General features: G+C 45.0%; 1 protein-coding gene across 4 annotated transcripts in view; it reads left to right on the top strand.

The window, feature by feature from the left end:
- LOC105485201 (UTP6 small subunit processome component) overlaps positions 1–19,873 on the top strand; it is a 42,520-nt gene extending 22,647 nt beyond the window's left edge. Inside the window, exons 11-19 of one of the 4 annotated variants that reach the window (XM_011747422.3) lie at positions 1,765–1,949; positions 3,685–3,764; positions 4,144–4,221; positions 7,350–7,529; positions 9,051–9,131; positions 9,313–9,422; positions 15,093–15,159; positions 17,631–17,703; positions 19,527–19,873. In XM_011747422.3, coding sequence (XP_011745724.1) covers positions 1,765–1,949; positions 3,685–3,764; positions 4,144–4,221; positions 7,350–7,529; positions 9,051–9,131; positions 9,313–9,422; positions 15,093–15,159; positions 17,631–17,703; positions 19,527–19,684 — 1,012 coding nt within the window. In that variant the 3' untranslated portion in view covers positions 19,685–19,873. The remainder of the gene's footprint in view (positions 1–1,764; positions 1,950–3,684; positions 3,765–4,143; positions 4,222–7,349; positions 7,530–9,050; positions 9,132–9,312; positions 9,423–15,092; positions 15,160–17,630; positions 17,704–19,526) is intronic. The other 3 variants (XM_011747423.3, XR_011615590.1, XM_071082666.1) reach the window with 3 other exon arrangements.
- Positions 19,874–20,351: the final 478 nt, after the last annotated feature.

Genomic DNA, 20,351 nt, shown 5'->3' with positions numbered 1-20,351 from the left:
CAACATGGCAAAACTGTACAATAAAACTACCAAAATTAGCTGGGTATGGTGGCATGCACTTACAGTACCAGCTACATGGGAGGCTGAGGTGGGAGGATCACCTGAGCCTGGGAGGTGGAGGCTGCAGTGAGCCATGATGGCACCACTGCACTCCAGCCTGGGTGACAGACCCTATCTCAAAAACAAAAAAAAGTTCTTCAGGTCTCTTGGAGTCTTGTGTTGTCACAGATAACTGCTGATTTGAGTTTGAGAGCTAACTTGAAAGTTAGCATTTGTGAATGATACCTGAAATATTCTGAAACTCAATAAATGTGGGACAACTCTGGCCAGGTGCGGTGGCTCACACCTGTAATCCCACCCAGCACTTTGGGAGGCTGAGGCAGGAGGATCACTTGAGGTCAAGAGTTCGAGACCAGTCTGGCCAACATGGTGAAAACTTGTCTCTCAAAAAAAAATACAAAAATGAGCCAGGTGTGGTGGTGTGCATCTGTAATTCTAGCTCCTTGGGAGGCTGAGGCAGGAGAATTGCTTGAATCCGGGAGGTGGGGGTTACAGTGAGCTGAGATCACGCCACTGCAGTCCAGCCTTGGTGACAGTGAGATTCTGGCTCAATAAACAACAACAGAAAAAAAAGATGGGACAATTCTGATCCATTGACAAAATTTCTACAATGAGTGAAGATATTCTGGAGAGCCTGTTGGGAAATAGATTTTTTCGTGTTTTTTTTTTTTTTTTTTTTTGAGACGGAGTCTCGCTCTACCGCCCAGGCTGGAGTGCAGTGGCCGGATCTCAGCTCACTGCAAGCACCGCCTCCCGGGTTCACGCCATTCTCCTGCCTCAGCCTCCCGAGTAGCTGGGACTACAGGCGCCTGCCACCGCGCCCGGCTAGTTTTTTGTATTTTTTAGTAGAGACGGGGTTTCACGGTGTTAGCCAGGATGGTCTCGATCTCCTGACCTCGTGATCCGCCCGTCTCGGCCTCCCAAAGTGCTGGGATTACAGGCTTGTGCCACCGCGCCCGGCCTGTTTTTTTTTTTTTTGAGATGGAGTCTCGCTCTGTCACCCAGGCTGGAGTGCAGTGGCCGGATCTCAGCTCACTGCAAGCTCCGCCTCCCGGGTTTATGCCATTCTCCTGCCTCAGCCTCCCGAGTAGCTGGGACTACAGGCGCCCGCCACCTCGCCCGGCTAGTTTTTTGTATTTTTTAATAGAGACGGGGTTTCACCGTGTTAGCCAGGATGGTCTCAATCTCCTGACCTCGTAATCCGCCCATCTCAGCCTCCCAAAGTGCTGGGATCACAGGCTTGAGCCACCGCACCCGGCCTGGTGTGTTTTTTCTTTTTTTTTTTTATGAGACAGAGTCTCGCTTTGTCACCCAGGCTGGAGTGATACGATCTTGGCTCACTGCAACTTCCGCTTCATGGGTTCAAGCAATTCTCCTGTCTCAGCCTCTCTAGTAGCTCGGACTACAGTCACACACCACCATGCCCGGCTTATTTTTGTATTTTTAGTAGTGATGGGGTTTCACCATATTGGTCAGGCTGGTCTCGAACTCCTGACCTCAGGTGATCCACCCACCTCGGACTCCCAAAGTTCTGATCTCCAAAAGGCGTGACCCACTGGGCCCGGTCTGGGAAATAGTTTTTATGGTACTGCAGTTGTTACAGGGATGTCCTGTGTAGATTTTTTAAGCATAGGTAACTGTTTCTCTGATACTCCGAGTTAGTTTCTTGTTGTGGGATAGATACAGGTAAGTTGTATTTTTCAGCCTTCAGACTCTACACACAGATGATCCTCTCACTTGGGATTATGTAGCAAGGCGAGAATTAGAGATCGAGTCACAGACAGGAGAAGAGCAGCCCACAACGAAACAAGCCAAAGCAGTGGAGGTTGGCCGGAAGGAGGAGAGATGCTGTGCTGTATATGAAGAGGCAGTGAAGACTCTGCCAACAGGTGAGTTGCCAAAATCAATATTGGGGATCTCTCTGTAGTATAGTTAACGATGTGCCTGACTTTCTGGTTTTTTTTTTTTTTTTTTTTTTTTGGGAGACGGAGTCTCGTTCTGTCACCCAGGCTGGAGTTCAGTGGCTTGATCTAGGCTCACTGCAACCTCTGCCTCCCGGGTTCAAGCAATTCTTCTGCCTCAGCCTCCCGAGTAGCTGGGACTACAGGTGCCTGCCACCATGCCCAGCTAATTTTTTTGTATTTTAGTAGAGACGGGGTTTCACCGTGTTGCTCAGGCTGGTCGTGAACACCTGAGCTCAGGTGATCCACTCGCCTTGGCTTCCCAAAGTGCTAGGATTACAGGATTACAGGTATGAGCCACCGCGTCTGGCTTTGTTTTTTTTTTTTTTTTTTGAGACAAAGTCTCACTCTTGCCCAAGCTGGAGTGCAATGTCACAATCTGGGCTCACTGCAGCCTCTGCCTCCTGGGTTCAGGCGATTCTCCTGCATCATCCTCCCGAGTAGCTGGGATTACAGGCATGTGCCACAATGCCCGGCTAATTTTTGTATTTTCAGTAGAGATGGAGTTTCACCATGTTGGCCAGGCTGGTCTTGAACTCCTGACCTCAGGTGATTTGCCCACTTTGGCCTCCTAAAGTGCTGGGATTACATGCGTGAGCCACCGCATTTGGCCGTGCCTGGCTTTCTAACTTGGTCTTTGTCTGATGGTAATGGAGCTTTTATGACCTTCCTCCATAGTAGTGGTATTTATGTTCATTTATTTTGGGGGAAACTTAGGAAATAATTCCTAAGATTCTTAAATTATTACTCCTTAATTACCTTTTCTTTTTTTTTTTTTTTTGAGACAGGATCCTGCTGCGTCACCCAGGCTGGGGTGCAGTGGCACGTTTGCAGCTCACTCCAACCTCTGCCTCCTGGGTTGAAGCAGTCCTCCCACCTCCGCCCCGAATAGTTGGGTCTACAGGCACGTGCCACCATGCCAGGCCAATTTTAATGTATTTTTTGTAGAGATGAAGTTTCGTCACATTGCCCAGGCTGGTCTTGAACTGCTGGAATCAAGCGATCTGCATGCCTCGGCCTCCCAAAGTGCTAGGATTACTGACGTCCTTAATTATTTATTTACTTTTTCTTTTTGAGACAAGAGTCTCACTCTGTGACATGATCTCGGGTTACTGCAACCTCTTCCTCCCAGGTTTAAGCAATTCTCCTGCCTCAGCCTCCTGAGTAGCTGGGATTACAGGTGTATGCCACCATGCGCCACTGATTTTTGTATTTTTAGTAGAGATGAGGTTTCACCATGTTGGCCAGGCTGGTCTTGAACTCCTGACCTCAAGTGATCTGCCTGCCTCAGCCTCCCAAAGTGATGGGATTACAGGCGTGAACCACTGTGTCCGGCCCTTAATTATCTTTTGATAGTGATTTAATTTTTATTTTGTAATAATGTAGAATAAAGGCAGAGGGGATATATAACCTAGATAAGGCTTTCAATTTTTATGTTTAAGCTGTTACTCAGTTGTTTTCCCCCAATATTTGAGGTGTTTTATTGGTTGTAGTCAAAATAACACTTTTTAAAATCAGGCTAATTTAAACTCTTCTTCAGAAGAGAGTTTTCCCCTCAAAGAAAAGATGTATGATGACTGTTGTTTTCCTTCTCTTTTAATAACTTTGATGTGATGAATGTTGAACTAAGTGATCTGATCAGCATAATCTTTGACTTTTCCAGAGGCCATGTGGAAGTGTTACATCACCTTTTGCTTGGAAAGATTTACTAAGAAGTCAAATAGTGGGTTCCTTAGAGGGAAGGTGAGGTTGTTACATGGTTACATGGTTACAGTGGTTGACTAGATGGTAACTGTCTTCTGAAAGAACAGAAGCACAGCTCTTTTGGTGTCTGGCATAGCTTCTGAAAACTTGTATGCTTAGCCACTCTCTCTCCCCTTGTGGGCGACGTGTTATTCTAAAGGTCTGGGTCTGGTTTGCTGCCAGGTTAGGAGGGGCTCTCATGTGACTGGGCTCTGTTCGGTGCAGCTGCCTAGTGCATCTATTCATAAGTGAAAGCACCATGCAGGAGCAAGTCAGCTTTGAATTCTCAGAAATGTGCAAAACTGCTTTTGTTCATGTCAGAGGCCAGAGGCCCCTGCTGGGATCTTTGTAATGAACTGAGGGATTTTTCTGTTTTCAGAGGTTGGAAAGAACCATGACTTCATTCAGGAAGGCACATGAACTGAAGCTTCTGTCAGAATGCCAATACAAGCAGTTGGTAAGGACGTGGAGAAAATATTTTCTGCCAGTTACAAATACCTTATTCCAGTTGTTTTGTGCCACAGTCATATTTTAAATATATATAGTCTTAAGATGAAGGCCATTCGGGAGTTTGGTATGTAAAGTGTGTTTATATGTGTTTGCCAGTATTTGGCATATGCTAAAAATGAAATCTGTACTAGCAAAGGGAGGAATATTATATAATGAAAAACACTTAGAACAAGAATCATGATTTGGGTTTGTTTTACCACCCATTCCTTTTTTTTGAGACAAGTGTCTCACTCTCTTTCCCCAGGCTGGAGCACAGTGGCGCGATCTCAGCTCACTACAACCTCTGCCTCTTGGGTTCAGGTGATTCTTCTGCCTCAGCCTCCCAAGTAGCTGGGATCACAGGTGCATGCCACCACACCTGGCTAATTTTTGTATTTTGGTAGAGATGGGGTTTTACCATCTTAGCCAGGCTGGTCTCTAACTCCTGACCTCAAGTGATCTACCTGCCTCGGCCTCCCAAAGTGCTGGGACTACAGGCGTGAGCCATCACGCCTGGCCAAATTTTTGTATTTTTAGTAGAGACGGAGTTTCACTATGTTGGCCAGGCTGGTCTTGAACTCCTGACCTCAAGCGATCTGACTGCCTCAGCCTCCCAAAGTGCTGAGATTACAGGTGTGATCCACTGCTCCTGGCTGTGCCTGGTTTTCTAACTTGGTCTTTCAGGCGTGAGCCACCATGCCCAGCCTAGATGATTCATTTTCCGTCAGAAGAAACGTATCAAACCATTTCATCTCTTAGACTGGAGGCTCTGGTTGGTAGGGAGTGTACCTGATTTGCTCACTGTTGAATCTAGCATATATAGTGTGCAATAAAAATGCTTGCTGAGTGTACTGATTATATACTGCCATTTAATGTTTCACACATTTGTACAATTGGATTGGTTTTAGGTTTTTTTTTTTTCTCTTTTTCAAATAATGTAGATATAAGCATTTTGAACAGGTAAGGTTTCCTTTCATTCGTGTATTTTTTGGCCCACATTTGTTAATGTAAAAGTCCTAAATTGAAGTGTTGAGCACTTTCATGACTCTTGCTACAAACTGTCAAATTGAATTTCAGAAAAATTGCATTAGTTTATGTTATGTCCAACTCTGAATGAATATACCTGTTTCTTTGACACACCACAAATACTGATTTTGTATTTATTAAGTTTTAAAAAATTTTTTGGAGACAGAGTCTTGCTCTGTCACCCAGCCTGGAGTGTAGGCATGATCTCGGCCCACTGCAACTTCCTCCTCCCAGGTTTAAGTGATTCTCCCACCGCATCCTCCTGAGTAGCTGGGATTACAGGCGTGCGCCAACACACTTGGCTAATTTTTGTATTTTTAGTAGAGACAAGGTTTCACCATGCTGGCCAAGCTGATCTCGTGGTCCTGACCTCAGGTGATCCGCCTGTCTCGGCCTCCGAAAGTGCTGGGGTTACAGGCGTGAGCCACTGAGCCTGGCCTATTTGTTAATTTTCATCCTCTGTTGGGCGAGCATGTGTTCTGGCATAGTGAACTGTTTTGTTTTTATTTATTTATTTATTTTTTGAGATGGAGTTTTGCTCTTGTTGCCTAGGCTGGAGTGCAATGGCACGATCTCGGCTCACCTCAACCTCCGCCTCCTGGATTCAAGTGATTCTCCTGACTCAGCTTCCCGAGTAGCTGGAATTATAAGCATGCACCACCATGCCTGGCTAATTTTGTATTTTTAGTAGCGACAGGGTTTTTCCATGTTGGTCAGGCTGGTGTCGAACTCCCGACCTTAGGTGATCTGCCTGCCTCAGCCTCCCAAAGTGCTGGGATTACAGGCGTGAGCCACCGCGCCCGGCTATGAACTGTTTTATTAAAAACTTATGCCGGGCATGGTGGCTCATGCCTGTAATCCCAGCACTTTGGGAGGCCAAGGCAGGCAGATCATCTGAGGTCAGGAGTTCGAGACCAGCCTGGCCAACGTGGTGAAACCCCATCTCTACTAAAATACAAAAAATTAGCCGGGTGTGGCAGCAGGCGCCTGTCATCCCAGCTACTTGGGAGGCCGAGGCAGGATAATTGCTTGAACCCGGGAGGCGGAGGTTGCAGTGAGTGGAGATCATCGCGCCACTGCACTCCAGGCTGGGCTACAGAGCGAGACTCCGTCTCCAAAAAAAAAAAAAAAAAACACCTAACTTACAGTCTAAATTATTTATGTTCTCTGGTTTTTACGTCTTCCCTGTTTTTGGATAACCCTCATGGGTATCATGGGTAGGAGCAGTGAAAAGAGGAGAAATTCTAAATTGTTCACTTTGTGCCTGTTTAACAGCCATGGAAAATTTGTTTTGATACCTATGAATTATCACATAGCTCTTTTCTTTTCTTTTCTTTTGTTTTTTTTTTGAAATGAAGTCTTGCTCTGTTGCCGAGGTTGGAGTGCAGTGGCGTGATCTCAGCGTACTGCAATCTCCCTCCTGGGTTCAAGTGATTCTCCTGTTTCAGCCTCCTGAGTAGCTGGGATTACAGACGCCCACTGCCACAACCAGATAATTTTTGTATTTTTTTTTTTTTTTTTTGAGACGGAGTCTCGCTCTGCCGCCCAGGCTGGAGTGCAGTGGCCGGATCTCAGCTCACTGCAAGCTCCGCCTCCCGGGTTTACGCCATTCTCCTGCCTCAGCCTCCCGAGTAGCTGGGACTACAGGCGCCCGCCACCTCGCCCGGCTAGTTTTTTGTATTTTTTTTAGTAGAGACGGGGTTTCACCATGTTAGCCAGGATGGTCTCGATCTCCCGACCTCGTGATCCGCCCGTCTCGGCCTCCCAAAGTGCTGGGATTACAGGCTTGAGCCACCGCGCCCGGCAATTTTTGTATTTTTAGTGGAGACGGGGTTTACCATGTTGGCCAGGATGGTCTCGATCTCCTGACCTCGTGGTCTGCCTGCCTCGGCCTCCCAAAGTGCTGGGGTTACAGGTGTGAGCCACCATGCGTGGCCTCTTTTTTATTTTAAATTGTAGTGGAAAGGTTGGTGAAATTCTTGCCTCAAATGAGGTGTTTATTTGTCTCCATTTATATAGATTGTTTGGGTTTCAGTAATTAATTTACCAGTCATCCTTCGTCTTGTCTAGATTGTTTCGTTGCTGTGTCATAAATTCCTGAGGGAAGCTCTGGAAGTGGCAGTAGCTGGAACTGAATTGTTTAGAGACTCTGGGACAATGTGGCAGCTGAAGCTGCGGGTGCTGATCGAGTCAAAGAGTCCTGACATAGCCATGCTTTTTGAAGAAGCCTTTGTGCACCTGAAACCCCAGGTCAGTGAGCTGGATCTTTTGTATTCATTATATTTGGGAAACCTTTTAAGACTAGCCAAAGCTCATTTGGAATATACTTATCTGTTGAGAGCCAATTCTAGAGTGGCATTTGTTATTAAGTGGTGATGGTTCATAGGTTAAGAGTAGAAGAAGTTGCCTGTATTTAATATTCTTTATTTGAAAGTTGACCAAATTATATAAAACTTCCTATTCTATTTAGGAATAGAATGGTATTTCTTATAAAGTCAGAAATACCAGTAAAATATTAATGTCACTTGCTGAATATAAGCCCAACTTTTTTTTTTTTTTTTTTTGGGATGGAGTCTTGCTCTGTTGCCCAGGCTGGAGTACAGTGGTGTGATCTCAGCTCACTGCAGTCTCCACCTCCCGGGTTCAAGCAATTCTCCTGCCTCAGCCTCCCGAGTAGCTGGGACTACAGGTGCGTGCCATCACACCCGGCTAATATTTTCTATTTTAGTAGAGACAGAATTTCTCCATGTTGGCCAGGCTGGTCTGGAACTCCTAGCCTCAAGTGATCTGCCCTCCTGGGCCTCCCAAAGTGCTGAGATTATAGGTGTGAGCCATGCATGGTGTATGGCCAGATTCACTTTGCAGTGAATTTTTTGTATTAGTAGGAAAAATGTATTCCAGAAGATAAAGTAGGAAAAAAATTACTGCTCACTTGGTGGTGTTTTCTTTTTCCTTTTTTTTTTTGAGATGAAGTCTTGTTCTCTTGCCCAGGCTGGAGTGCATTGGTGCAATCTTGGCTCACTGCAACCTCCGCCTCCTAGGTTCAAGCGATTCTCTTGCCTCAGCCTCCCAAGTAGTAGAAGCGCCTGCCACCATGCTCAGCTAATTTTTGTATTTTTAGTAGAGACAGGGTTTTGCCATGTTGGCCAGGCTGATCTTGAACTCCTGGCCTCAAGTGTTCAAAGTTCTGGGATTACAAACGTGCGCCACCATGCCTAACCTCCGTCTTCAAAGTTCTGGGATTACAAATGTGCCACCATGCCTAACCTTTGCTGCTCATTTGTATGTATCTCTGGGACATGAATGAAGATCAGATAGTTCAGCCTAGATTAATTAGTTCTTGTGGGTCTTAGACAGCAGAGACATGACCTGGGTAGCTGTGGATCTAACTATGTGGGCTGTTAATTGCTTACTTAACTAAAAGATGATTGATGATAACTACATGAAATATTTCCCAATAGAAAGGAACTAAAATTCACAGAAGAGCGTTGCTCTGAGTGACTTGGTCAGAAGGCTGACTGTGTTCTGGCATGCCATTCCTGCTGGGCAATGAGAATTCTGTCACAATGAGAACTGTTTGGGAATGAATCCCTATTTTACATGTCGATTATCTTAGGAGGAACCTGCCTTTTTAACTAGTTTTCAGAGCATAGGACTAAACTGTCATTTTATAGCTTTAAAAAAATTGATACATAATATTTTACATATTTATAGGGTACATGCGATCTTTTGTTATATGCTATTTTCTAACATTTTTTAAACTGGGAGTAGGTTTGTCTGCCATTGTGGATTTCCTGGGCAGAGTGGAGTGAAGATGCCAAAAGCCAAGAAGACACTGAGGCAGTCTTTAAGGTATAGGCACCGTGTTCCAAGTCTCGTGGTGTGGGGAATGGCAGAAGGTTCCCTGGTTGGCCAGCTCTAGTGTTGCAGGTGCGCCTAAAGCACTATGGAGTGGCCTCAGGTGGTTCTGGGAAAATCTGTTTTGATACCTGTAAGTTTTCTCACATAGCTCCTTTTTTCTTTTAAATTGTAGAAAGCTCTCTTAGCTGTTATAGGTGCCGACTCAGTAACCCTGAAGAATAAGTACCTGGATTGGGCTTATCGAAGTGGTGGCTACAGAAAGGCCAGAGCTGTGTTTAAAAGGTACTCACAGACGTTCATAGTTGTTGCTGGTCTCTCCACCCCATACTCAGCCACTCATACCCAGATTATTTGTATCACAAATAGCATCTGAGGGAGTAATCCAATACACTTTTTCTTTTTTTTTTTCTTTTTTGGATGGAGTCTCAGGCTGGGCGTGGTGGCTCACGCCTGTAATCCCAGCACTTTGGGAGGGCGAGGCGGGTGGATCACCTGAGGTCAGGAGTTCAAGACCAGTCTGACCAAAATGGAGAAACCCCGTCTCTACTAAAAATACAAAATTAGCCAGGCATGGTAGTACATGCCTGTAACCCCAGGTACTCGGGAGGCTGAGACAGGAGAATAGTTAAAACCCAAAAGGCGGAGGTTGCAGTGAGCTGAGATTGAGCCATTGCACTCCAGCCTGGGCAACAAGAGCGAAACTCCATCTCCAAACAAACAAACAGACAAAAAAAAAAGATGGAGTCGCATGTCTCGCTCTATTTCCCAGACTGGAGTGCAGTGGCACAATCTCGGCTCACTGCAACCGCCTCCTGCGTTATAGTGATTCTCCTGCCTCAGCTTCCCGAGTAGCTGGGATTACAGATGCCTGTCACCACGCCTAGCTAATTTTTAACTTTTACATTTTAAAGACAAGGTTTCACCATGTTGACCAGGCTGGTCTCAAACTCCTGACCTCAGGTGATCTGCCCGCATCAGCCTCCCCAAAGTATAGGGATTACAGGCATGAGGCACTGCACGTGACCCAATACACTGTTTCATTTTCCTTTTTTTTTTTTATTGTTTGTGTTTTTGAGACAGAGTTTCACTCTTGTCACCCAGGCTGGAGTACAGTGGCAAGATCTCAGCTCACTGCAATGTCCACTTCCCAGGTTTAAGGGATTCTTCTGCCTTAGCCTCCTGAGTAGCTGGGATTACAGATGTGCGACACCATGCCTGGCTAAATTTTGTAATTTAGTAGTGACAGGGTTTCATCATGTTGGCCAGATTGGTCTCCAACTCTGGTCTCAAGTGATTTGCTTGTCTTGGCCTCTCAAAATGCTGGGATTGCAGGCATGAGCCAGTGCATTCGGCTTCCAATAAACTTTTTCAAAAAGTAAAGTTCCTTTTTCTTTTTCAGACAGGTTCTCACTCTGTCACCCAGGTTAGAGTGCAGTGGCATAAGCATGGTTCACTGAAGCCTTGAGCTTCTGGGCTCCAGCAGTCCTCCCACCTCAGCCTCCCAAATGTCTGGGTTTACAGGAATGTACCACCATGTCCAGCTAACTTAAAACATTTTTTTTTCGTAGAGACTGAGTCTCACAGCATTGTTCAGCCTGGTCTCAAACTCCTGGGCTCAAGCAGTCTTCCTGCTTCAGCCTCCCAAAGTATTAGGATTATAAGTGTAAGCCACCATGCTTGGCCTTCTTTTTCTTTTTTTCGAACAATAAAAGCAGTTCATTGTGGTGGGGGAAAACATAGCCATGATAATTTATTATATCAAAGGAAGAATTACTGTTAACATATAATTTTAAAATTTGTTTTTGGCCGGGCGCGGTGGCTCAAGCCTGTAATCCCAGCACTTTGGGAGGCCGAGACGGGCGGATCACGAGGTCAGGAGATCGAGACCATCCTGGCTAACACGGTGAAACCCTGTCTCTACTAAAAAATACAAAAAAACTAGCCGGGTGAGGTGGCGGGCGCCTGTAGTCCCAGCTACTCAGGAGGCTGAGGCAGGAGAATGGCGTGAACCCGGGAGGCGGAGCTTGCAGTGAGCTGAGATCCGGTCACAGCACTCCAGCCTGGGTGACAGAGCGAGACTCCGTCTCAAAAAAAAAAAAAAAAAAAAAAAATTGTTTTTATGTAGTTGAGATTATAGTGTAACCGTAATTTTATTTACGATTAAAAAAAATTTTTTTTTTTTTTTTGAGATGAAGTCTCGCTCTGCTGCCCAGACTGGAGTGCAGTGGTATAGTCTTGGCTCACTGCAACTTCTGCCTCCCGGGTTCAAGTGATTCTCCTGCCTCAGCCTCCCAAGTAGCTGGGATTACAGGCATGTGCCACGACGCCTGGCTAATTTTTTATATTTTTAGTAGATATGGGTTTTTGCCATGTTGGCCAGGCTGGTCTCAAACTCCTGACCTTTGGTGACCCGCCTGCCTCGGCCTCCCAACGTGCTGGGATTACAGGTGTGAGTCACGGTGCCCGGCCTAAATATTTTTTTTTCTTTGAGACAGAGTCTTGTTCTGTTGCCCAGGCTGAGTGTAGTGGCCCCATCTTGGCTCACTGCAAACTCTGCCTCCCTGGTTCAAGCAATTCTTGTGCCTTAGCTTCCCAAGTAGCTGGGACTGCAGGTATTGCACCACCACACCCAGGTAATTTTTTTATTTTTAGTAGAGATGGGGTTTTACTCTGTTGCCCAGGCTGGTCTTGAACTCCTGGGCCCAAGCAGTCTGCCCAGCTGAGTCTCCCAAAGTGCTGGGATTACAGGCATGAGTTACCATGCCTGGCCATGCCCAGCTAATTCTTAAATTTTTTTGTAGAGTCGGGGTCTCGCTTTGTTGCTTAAACTGATCTTGACCTTATGGCTTCCAGTGATCTTCCTGCCTTGGCCTCCCAAAGGGCTGGGATTGTAGGTGTGAGGCACTGTGCCCAGCCAAAAATTTTTTATAAACATCATTTATTAAACATCGCCATATGAGCTGGGCACACTGGGTCAAGGCCTGTAATCTCAGGACTTTGGGAGACTGAGACAAGAGGATTGCTTGAGCCCAAGCGTTTTGAGACCAGCCTGGGCAACACAGTGAGACTTCATTTCTATTAAAAGTTAAAAGAAAAAAAGTTGGGTGTCATGGCATGTGCCTGTGATTTTAGCTCTTTGGGAAGCTGAAGTGGGAGGATCACTTGAGTCCAGGTGGTTGAGGCCGTAGTAAGCCGTGTTTGTGCTACTACATTCCAGCTTTGGTGATAGAGTGAAAACCTATCTCAAAACAAAAACAAAAACAGGCCGTGGCTCACACCTGTAATCCCAGCACTTTGCGGGGCCAAGGCAGGCGGATCATGAGGTCAGGCGATCAAGACCATGCTGGCTAACACAGTGAAACCCCCATCTCTATTAAAATTCAAAAAAAATTAGCCGGACGTGGTGGTGGGCGCCTGTAGTCCCAGCTACTCGGGAGGCTGAGGCAGGAGAATGGCGTGAACCTGGGAGGCAGAGCTTGCAGCGAGCCTATACCGCGCCACTGCACTCCAGCCTGGGTGACAGAGTGAGACTCCATCTCAAAAACAAAACAAAAACAACAACAGAAACAAAAAAACCCAAAACAAAACAAATATAATAGCTGTATTGAAGGCAGCCAACATACATATGAAAAAATGCTCAAGATGACTAACCCTTAGAGAAATGCAAATCAAAACCACAATGAGATACCATCTCACTAGTCAGAATGGCTATTATTAAAAAGTCATAAAATTATAGATATTGGCAAGGCTGCAGGAAAAACCTTATACACTGTTGGTGGGAATGTAAATTAGTTCAGCTCCTGTGGAAATCAGCTGGAGATTTCTGGAAGAACTTAAAACAAATCTACCATTCATCTCAGCAATTCCATTACTAGGTATATACCCAAAGGAAAACAATTCTCCCAAAGAGACATGTACTCGTATGTTCATCAAAGCACTATTCACAACATTAAGGACATGGAATCAACCCAGGTGCTTATGGACAGTTGATTGGAAAAAGACACATGTGGCACATATACTCTATGGAATACTGTGCAGCCATAAAAAAGAACAAAATCATGTTCTTGGCAGTAGCGTGGATACAGCTGGAGGCCATTGTCCTCAGCAGGTTATCACAGGAACAGAAAACCAAATACCACATGTTCTTACTTAAAATTATAGCTAAACATTGGGTACACGTGGACATAAAGACAAATAGTAGACACTACATGGTGGGGGAAGGAGGGTAGGAGAAACGGAGGAAAGGGCTGAAAATCTGCCTATTGATTACTATGCTCATTATCTAGGTTACGGGGTCAGTCTACCCCAAACCTCAGTGTCACGCAATATACCCACATAGCAAACCTGCACATGTACTCCCCTGAATCTAAAATAAAAGTTGAAATTAAAATAATACATGGCTGATGGGTCAGGCACTGTGGCTCACACCTGTAATCCCAGTGCTTTAGGAGACCGAGGTGGGAGAATTGCTTGAGCCCAGGAGTTTGAGGCTTCAGTGAGCTATGATTGTGCCACTAAACTCCAGCCTGGGCAACAGAGGGAGAGCCTGTCTCAAAAAATAAAAAAAAAATAAAGAGGCCAGGCATGGTGGCTCATGCCATTCCTGTAATCCCAGCACTCTGGGAAGCCAAGGCTGAGGTGGGAGGATTGCTTGGGCCCAGGAATTGAAGACCAGCCTGGGCAACATAGTGAGACCCTTTCTCTACTAAAAATGAAAAACAATTAGCCAGACACGGTTTTTACCTATGGTCTCAGCTATTCCAAAGGCTGGGGCGGGAGTACTGCTTGAGCCCAGGAATTCTAGGCCGCAGTGAGTTATGATCTCAACACTGTACTCCAGCCTGGGTGACAGAGGTAGACTTTATCTAAAAGGGAAAAAAAAAAAAAAAGAGAGAAAGCTGTATGATATACTGCTCTGTGGATGCAGTATAACTTTTTTTTTTTTTTTTTTTTTGAGACGGAGTCTCACTCTGTTGCCCAGGTTGGAGTGCAATGGCTTGATCTGAGCTCACTGCAACCTCCGCCTCCCAGGTTCAAGTGATTCTCCTGCCTCAGCCTCCCAAGTAGTTGGGATTATAGGTGCCCGCCACCACACCCAGCTAATTTTTGTATTTTTGGTAGAGACAGGGTTTCACCATGTTGGTCAGGCTGGTCTTGAACTCCTGACCTCAGGTGATCTACCCGCCTTGGCCTCAGAAAATGCTGGGATTACAGGCGTGAGCCACTGTGCCCAGCCGTGGGTGCAATATAACTTTTTTGGCCACAGTAATACTGTTTTGATGAATATTTCTGCACAAATATTTGTCCATATTAGAAATCATTTCCTTAGAATATATTCCTAGAAATGGAATTACTGATTTCCCAAAAGACTTTGACATGTAGTTGAGGGAACTTGAAAACTCTATAATTGAGAAAGAAGAGTACAGTAAGTAAGAAAATTGAACCAGGCATGGTGGCTCACACCTGTGATTCTAGCACTTTGGAAGGCTGAGGCGGGAGGATTGCTTGAGCCCGGGAGTTTGAGACTAGCCTGAGAAACCTAGTGAGACCTCTTCTCTACAAAAAATTTGAAAAATAAGCTGTGTGTGGTTTTGTATACCTGTAGTCACAGCTACTGTAGAGGCTAAGGCAGGAGGATTGCTTGAGCCTGGGAATTCAGGGCTGCAGTGAGCTATGATTGCAACATTGCACTCCTGCACTCCAACCTGGGTGACAAAGTGAGACTCTGTCTCAAGGAAAAAAAAAAAAAAGGAACTAAGAACTGGGTATGAAGAGAAAGTGGTCATTGAATTGTAAGAGTGACTGGCCATCAGGTCAAGTCCTTGCATTGATTTGAAGTCAAGTCTTTATTAAACCATGTGTTGTGGAGGCACTGGTCTGGGTATTTACATTTATGAGATGTAAGAGGCTTTTTGTCATTGCTGAAGATAACATTTTCTCCTTCCTTTTTAGTTTACAGGAGAGCCGTCCATTTTCAGTTGACTTTTTCAGGAAAATGATTCAGTTTGAAAAGGAGCAAGTAAGTATTCTGTTTCAGCATTTCTTGTCTGGGAAAATGGATAAGTGGTTACTAATCTATCGGACTTTTTTTTTTTTTTTCCCCTGAGGCAGAGTCTCACTCTGTCGCCAGGCTGGAGTGCAGTGGCGCGATCTTGGCTCACCGCAACCTCCATCTCCCAGGTTCAAGCGATTCTCCTGCCTCAGCCTCCTGAGTAGCTGGGACTACAGGCGTGCGCCACCAGGCCCAGCCAATTTTTGTATTTTTAGTAGAGATGGGGTTTTACCATGTTGGCCAGGATGGTCTCTATCTGTTGACCTCGTGATCTGCCTGCTTCTGCCTCCCAAAATGTTGGGATTACAGGTGTGAGCCACTGTGCCCAGCCTGGGAGTGTTTTGTTATGTAAAAAGCTCTCATTATAATACAGTATAAATTTCTGATCCCTTGGACTAACCCCTTTTCCATAGAGCTGGTTTAGGATTGGTAATCAAGCAAAGAGAAAGTATGTGTTTGGAGGATAGAAAACTTAGATGTTACTTTTTTTTTGAGATAGAGTCTTACTCTTGCCCAGGCTGGGGTGCAGTGGTGTGATCTTGGCTCACTGCAAACTCTGCATCCTGAGTTCAAGCGATTCTCCTGCCACACCCTCCCGAGTAGCTGGGATTACAGGCACATGCCGCCACGCCCGGCCAAATTTGTATTTTCAGTAGAGACACAGTTTCGCCATGTTGGCCAAGCTGGTCTCAAACTCCTGACTTCAGGTGATCCCTCAGCCTCCCAAAGTGCTGGAATTATAGGCGTGAGCCACTGTGCCCGGCAAGCCAAGTATCTGTTCTTATTCTACTGTATAAGACAGTTTTATAGTACAGGAGATAGTCTAGCCTAATATTTAATAGCCAGGCTTTGGATTTATAACATGATAATTATGTGCCTTGAGCAAGTCACTTAATTCTAAGCTTCCCATCCTCATCTGTAAAGGTTATTATACCTGTTTCAGGGGTGTGAGAGTTGTAAGGCCAAATGGGACACTGGATAGAAAGGATGTTGCATAATGCCGTGCACATATGAGCCGTTAAACAGGTGTGATCTGTTTTTCGTGCATGTCTAAAATATGAGGTTAAATTGACTTTTTTTTTTTTTTTTTTTTTTGGAGACAGAGTCTCACTGTCTGTTGCCTAGGCTGGAGTGCAGTGGCATAATCTTGGCTCACTGCAACCTCCACATCCCAGGTTCAAGCGATTCTCCTGCGTCAGCCTCCTGAGTAGCTGGGATTACAGGCGCCTGCCACTGCACCTGGCTAATTTTTTTTTTTTTTTTTGAGACAGAGTCTCGCTCTGTTGCCCAGGCTGGAGTGCAGTGGCACACTCTTGGCTCACTACAACCTCTGCCTCCCAGATTTAAGCAGTTCTCCTGCCTCAGCCTTTTGAGTAGCTAGGATTATAGGCATGCACCACCATGCCTGGCTAAGTTTTGTATTTTTAGTAGGGACAGAGTTTCACCATGTTGGCCAGGCTGGTCTCAAACCCCTGACCTTGTGATCTGCCCGCCTTGGGCTCCCAAAGTGCTGGGATTATAGGCGTGAGCCACCGCGCCCGGCAAGAATACTTTTTTTTTTTTTTTGAGACAGAGTCTCACCCAGGCTGGAGTGCAGTGGCACCATCTTGGCTCACTACACGCTCTGCCTCCCGGGTTCATGCCATTCTCCTGCCTCAGCCTCCTCAGTAGCTGGGACTACAGGCGCCCACCACCACACCCAGCTAATGTTTTGTATTTTTAGTGGAGACAGGGTTTCACTGTGTTAGCCAGGATGGTCTTGATCTCCTGACCTTGTGATCCGCCCGCCTTGGCGTCCCAAAGTGCTGGGATTACAGGTGTGAGCCATGGCGCCCGGCAAGAATACATTTTAAAAATAGGTGGAGAATGAGCAGTTTTTGGTTGTAAAGTTAGTTACAGCTATTCTGCTAGGTACATAATTCATCAGCATTTTAATCTAATACTTATAGTTGTGCTAAGATATTATGCTTGTTTTATAGGTGAGGAAGTGTTTAAGGTCAAAGGGTTTAAAAACTTGCTGAAGGTTATATAACTAGTATTTATTTTAAGTGGATATAGCAAATAAGTACCAGAGCCCAGATATTCAAAAGGAAGAAATCCTTACTCAAAACAATTAGAACCTTCGCTGTTTATTTAATTCCCACTCATTCCTCAAGACTTTCAAATACTGTTTTCTGTGAAGCTGCCCATGTCCCCCACTTTTTTCTAATAGCGCTTTTTTCCATGCTACTACAGCAAAGTGCTTTTATGTTTCACATGTACTTCACTCTGTTGAGTGGCTTTGATTCTTTCCTGGAAAAGTTGAGAGCCAAGTTGTGTTCATGTTAAACTCTTCCCCTTCAAATACCTGACAGACAATAGCTGCTTAACAATATGGTTGGAATGAATTGTTATGTTATAAATCAGGCTTTTGAGGCAAGATTGTCTATCTTTGTCAGGAATCCTGCAATATGGCGAACATAAGAGAATATTATGAGAGAGCTTTGAGAGAATTTGGATCCACAGATTCTGGTAAGTAAACCCTTAATTTGTGACCAATTAGTGTGGTTAGAACAGTATTTCTTGGCTGAGCACAGTGGTTCATGCCTGTAATCCCAGCACTTTGGGAGGCCAAGGCAGGCAGATCACCTGAGGTCAGGAGTTTGAGACCAGCCTGGCCAGTATGGTGAAACCCTGTCTCTACTAAAATACAAATTAGCCAGACATGCTGGTGCGCACCTGTAATCCCAGCCTGGGAAGGCTGAGGCAGGAGAATTGCTTGAGCCTGGGAGATGGAGGTTGCAGTGAGCTGAGATTGCGCCATTGCACTCCAGCATGGGCAACAACAGTGAAACTCCATCTCAAAAATAAACAAAACTGTTTTCTTAGTTTTTTTTTGCATCATAACCCTCTTTTAAAATAAAACTTGTTTCCTTCCTCTGCCTCCTCAGTTGCTTTGTGTATACTAATTTTGTTTATCATTTCAAGATCATAAGTTCAGGGGTCCATGGGTTGTCTGTTAAGAACTCTGGATTTCTCAGGAGTCTGAGACCAGCCTGGGCAACATTATTTAGACCCTCATCTCTACAAACAAACACGAAAAAGTAGCTGCATATGGTAGTGCATGCCTGTGGTCCCAGCTACACAGGAGGCTGAGGTGTGAGGGTTGTTTGGACCCCAGGAGGTTGAGTCTCAATGACCGTGATGCCACCACTGTACTCCAGCCTGGGTGATACAATGAGACCCTGTCTCAAAACCAGAAACCAAAAACACCCCCTCTGGATTAGAGAAAGATTTGCATGGTTTTGTTCTCTTAAAAAAATGTATTTAGAGTTACATGAAAGGGGTAAACGTGAGATGCTAATTGGCATCTGTTATTGACTGTCTCCACATTGCCCTCATTTGTAGGACTTGTAGAACGTACTTCTGGGTACAGGTATGTCATGTAAAATCTGTGGACTTTATTTATGAACTCATAAACATTGATTTGTTTATTTTTATTTTGTTTTGAGTCGGTGTCTCACTCTGTCACCTAGGCTGGAGTGCAGTGGCACAATCTCGGCTCACTGCAACCTCTGCCTCCCAGGTTCAAGCGATTCTCGTGCCTCTGCCTCCCAAGTAGCTGGGAGTACAGGCACGCGTGCCACCATGCCCGGCTAATTTTTGTATTTTCAGTTGAGATGGAGTTTTGCCATGCTGGCTAGGCTGGTCTTGAACTCTTCACCTCAGGTGATCCGCCTACCTTGGCCTCCCAAAGTGCTGGGATTACAGGTATGAGCAACTGTGCCTAGCCAAAAAGTTTAGTATTTTTGAGTTAATTAAATAAAACAGACTTTTATGATTGATGTGAAGGTTTTCTACTGGGAAAAAAAAAAAAACCTGGCGAGGTGCAGTGTCTCACACCTGTAATCCCAGCACTTTGGAAGGCCAAGGTAGAAGGATTGCTTTAGCCCAGGAGTTCAAGACTAGCCTGGGCAATATGGTGAAACCCTCTTTCTACAAAATATTAAAAAATTAGCCAAATATGGTGGTGTGCCTGTGGTCCCAGCTGCCCTGGAGGCTGAGGCAGGAGGGTCACTTGAACTCAGGAAGTTGAGACTATAGTAAGCCATGTTCTCACTACTACGTTCTAACCTGGGCAACACAGTAAGACCCTGTCTCAAAAAAAAAAAACCAAAATCTGCCACTATAGTTTAAAGAAGCTAAGAGAGGTATTGTTAAACAAAGCATCCTAGGGAAGTAACAGTGAGAAGTTAAGTTTCTTAGAAATCTTGAGTTGAATTGATATTTAATAAGGTTACCTAATAACAGTCCTGTCAGTTATCTAATTGTATGTTTTGTTTTTTTTTTTAAAGATCTTTGGATGGATTATATGAAAGAAGAATTGAACCACCCCCTTGGTAGACCTGAGAACTGTGGACAGATCTACTGGCGAGCGATGAAAATGTTGCAGGGAGAGTCAGCAGAGGCATTTGTAGCTAAACATGCTATGCATCAGACTGGCCATTTGTGAAGAGGAAGAATACAGCCTGCTTTGTGAAACAGTATTGCAAGCAAGCCCTGGGGGCAAATTTGTATTATGAGTCCATCTGTAATTTGCTCAGTGATGGCAGACAAGATGGCTATCTGGTTTTGAGACACACTTTATTTTATGTTAACTTGTTAATCTTTTTTAAAAATTAAAAATTTTTTATGATTGAGACAGGATCTTGCTCTGTTGCCCTGGCTGGTCTTGACCTCCTGGACTCAAGTGACCTTCTTACCTCAGACTCCTGAGTAGCTGGAATTATAGGTGTATGACACCGTGCTCAGCTTGATGTGCTAATATCTGATTCTGGGAAAGAGAACTGCTGATTTAATGTTGAGGCCCGATCTACCACAGGTCCTAAATGTTCCCCAAAATATATGGAAAGCATACGACTATTTTTTTTTTTTTTTTATTATCTGGGGTCAAGCACTAATATCTCTAATCTCGATTTAAGAGCCAGTTAAAATGAAGGAGAAAGTGGCCAGGCGTGGTGGCTCACACCTGTAATCCCAGCACTTTGGGAAGGCTGAGGCAGGCAAATCATCTGAGGTCAGGAGTTTGAGACCAGCCTGGCCAACGTGGTGAAACCCCATCTCTACAGAAAATACAAAAAATAGCCGGGCGTGGTGTTGGGTGCCTGTAATCCCAGCTA

The sequence above is a fragment of the Macaca nemestrina genome, chromosome 17 (assembly GCF_043159975.1).
Source record: "Macaca nemestrina isolate mMacNem1 chromosome 17, mMacNem.hap1, whole genome shotgun sequence".
Taxonomy (NCBI): domain Eukaryota; kingdom Metazoa; phylum Chordata; class Mammalia; order Primates; family Cercopithecidae; genus Macaca; species Macaca nemestrina.
The sequence above is the reverse complement of the archived record's forward strand: the minus strand, read 5'-3'. Positions and strand labels throughout refer to the sequence as shown.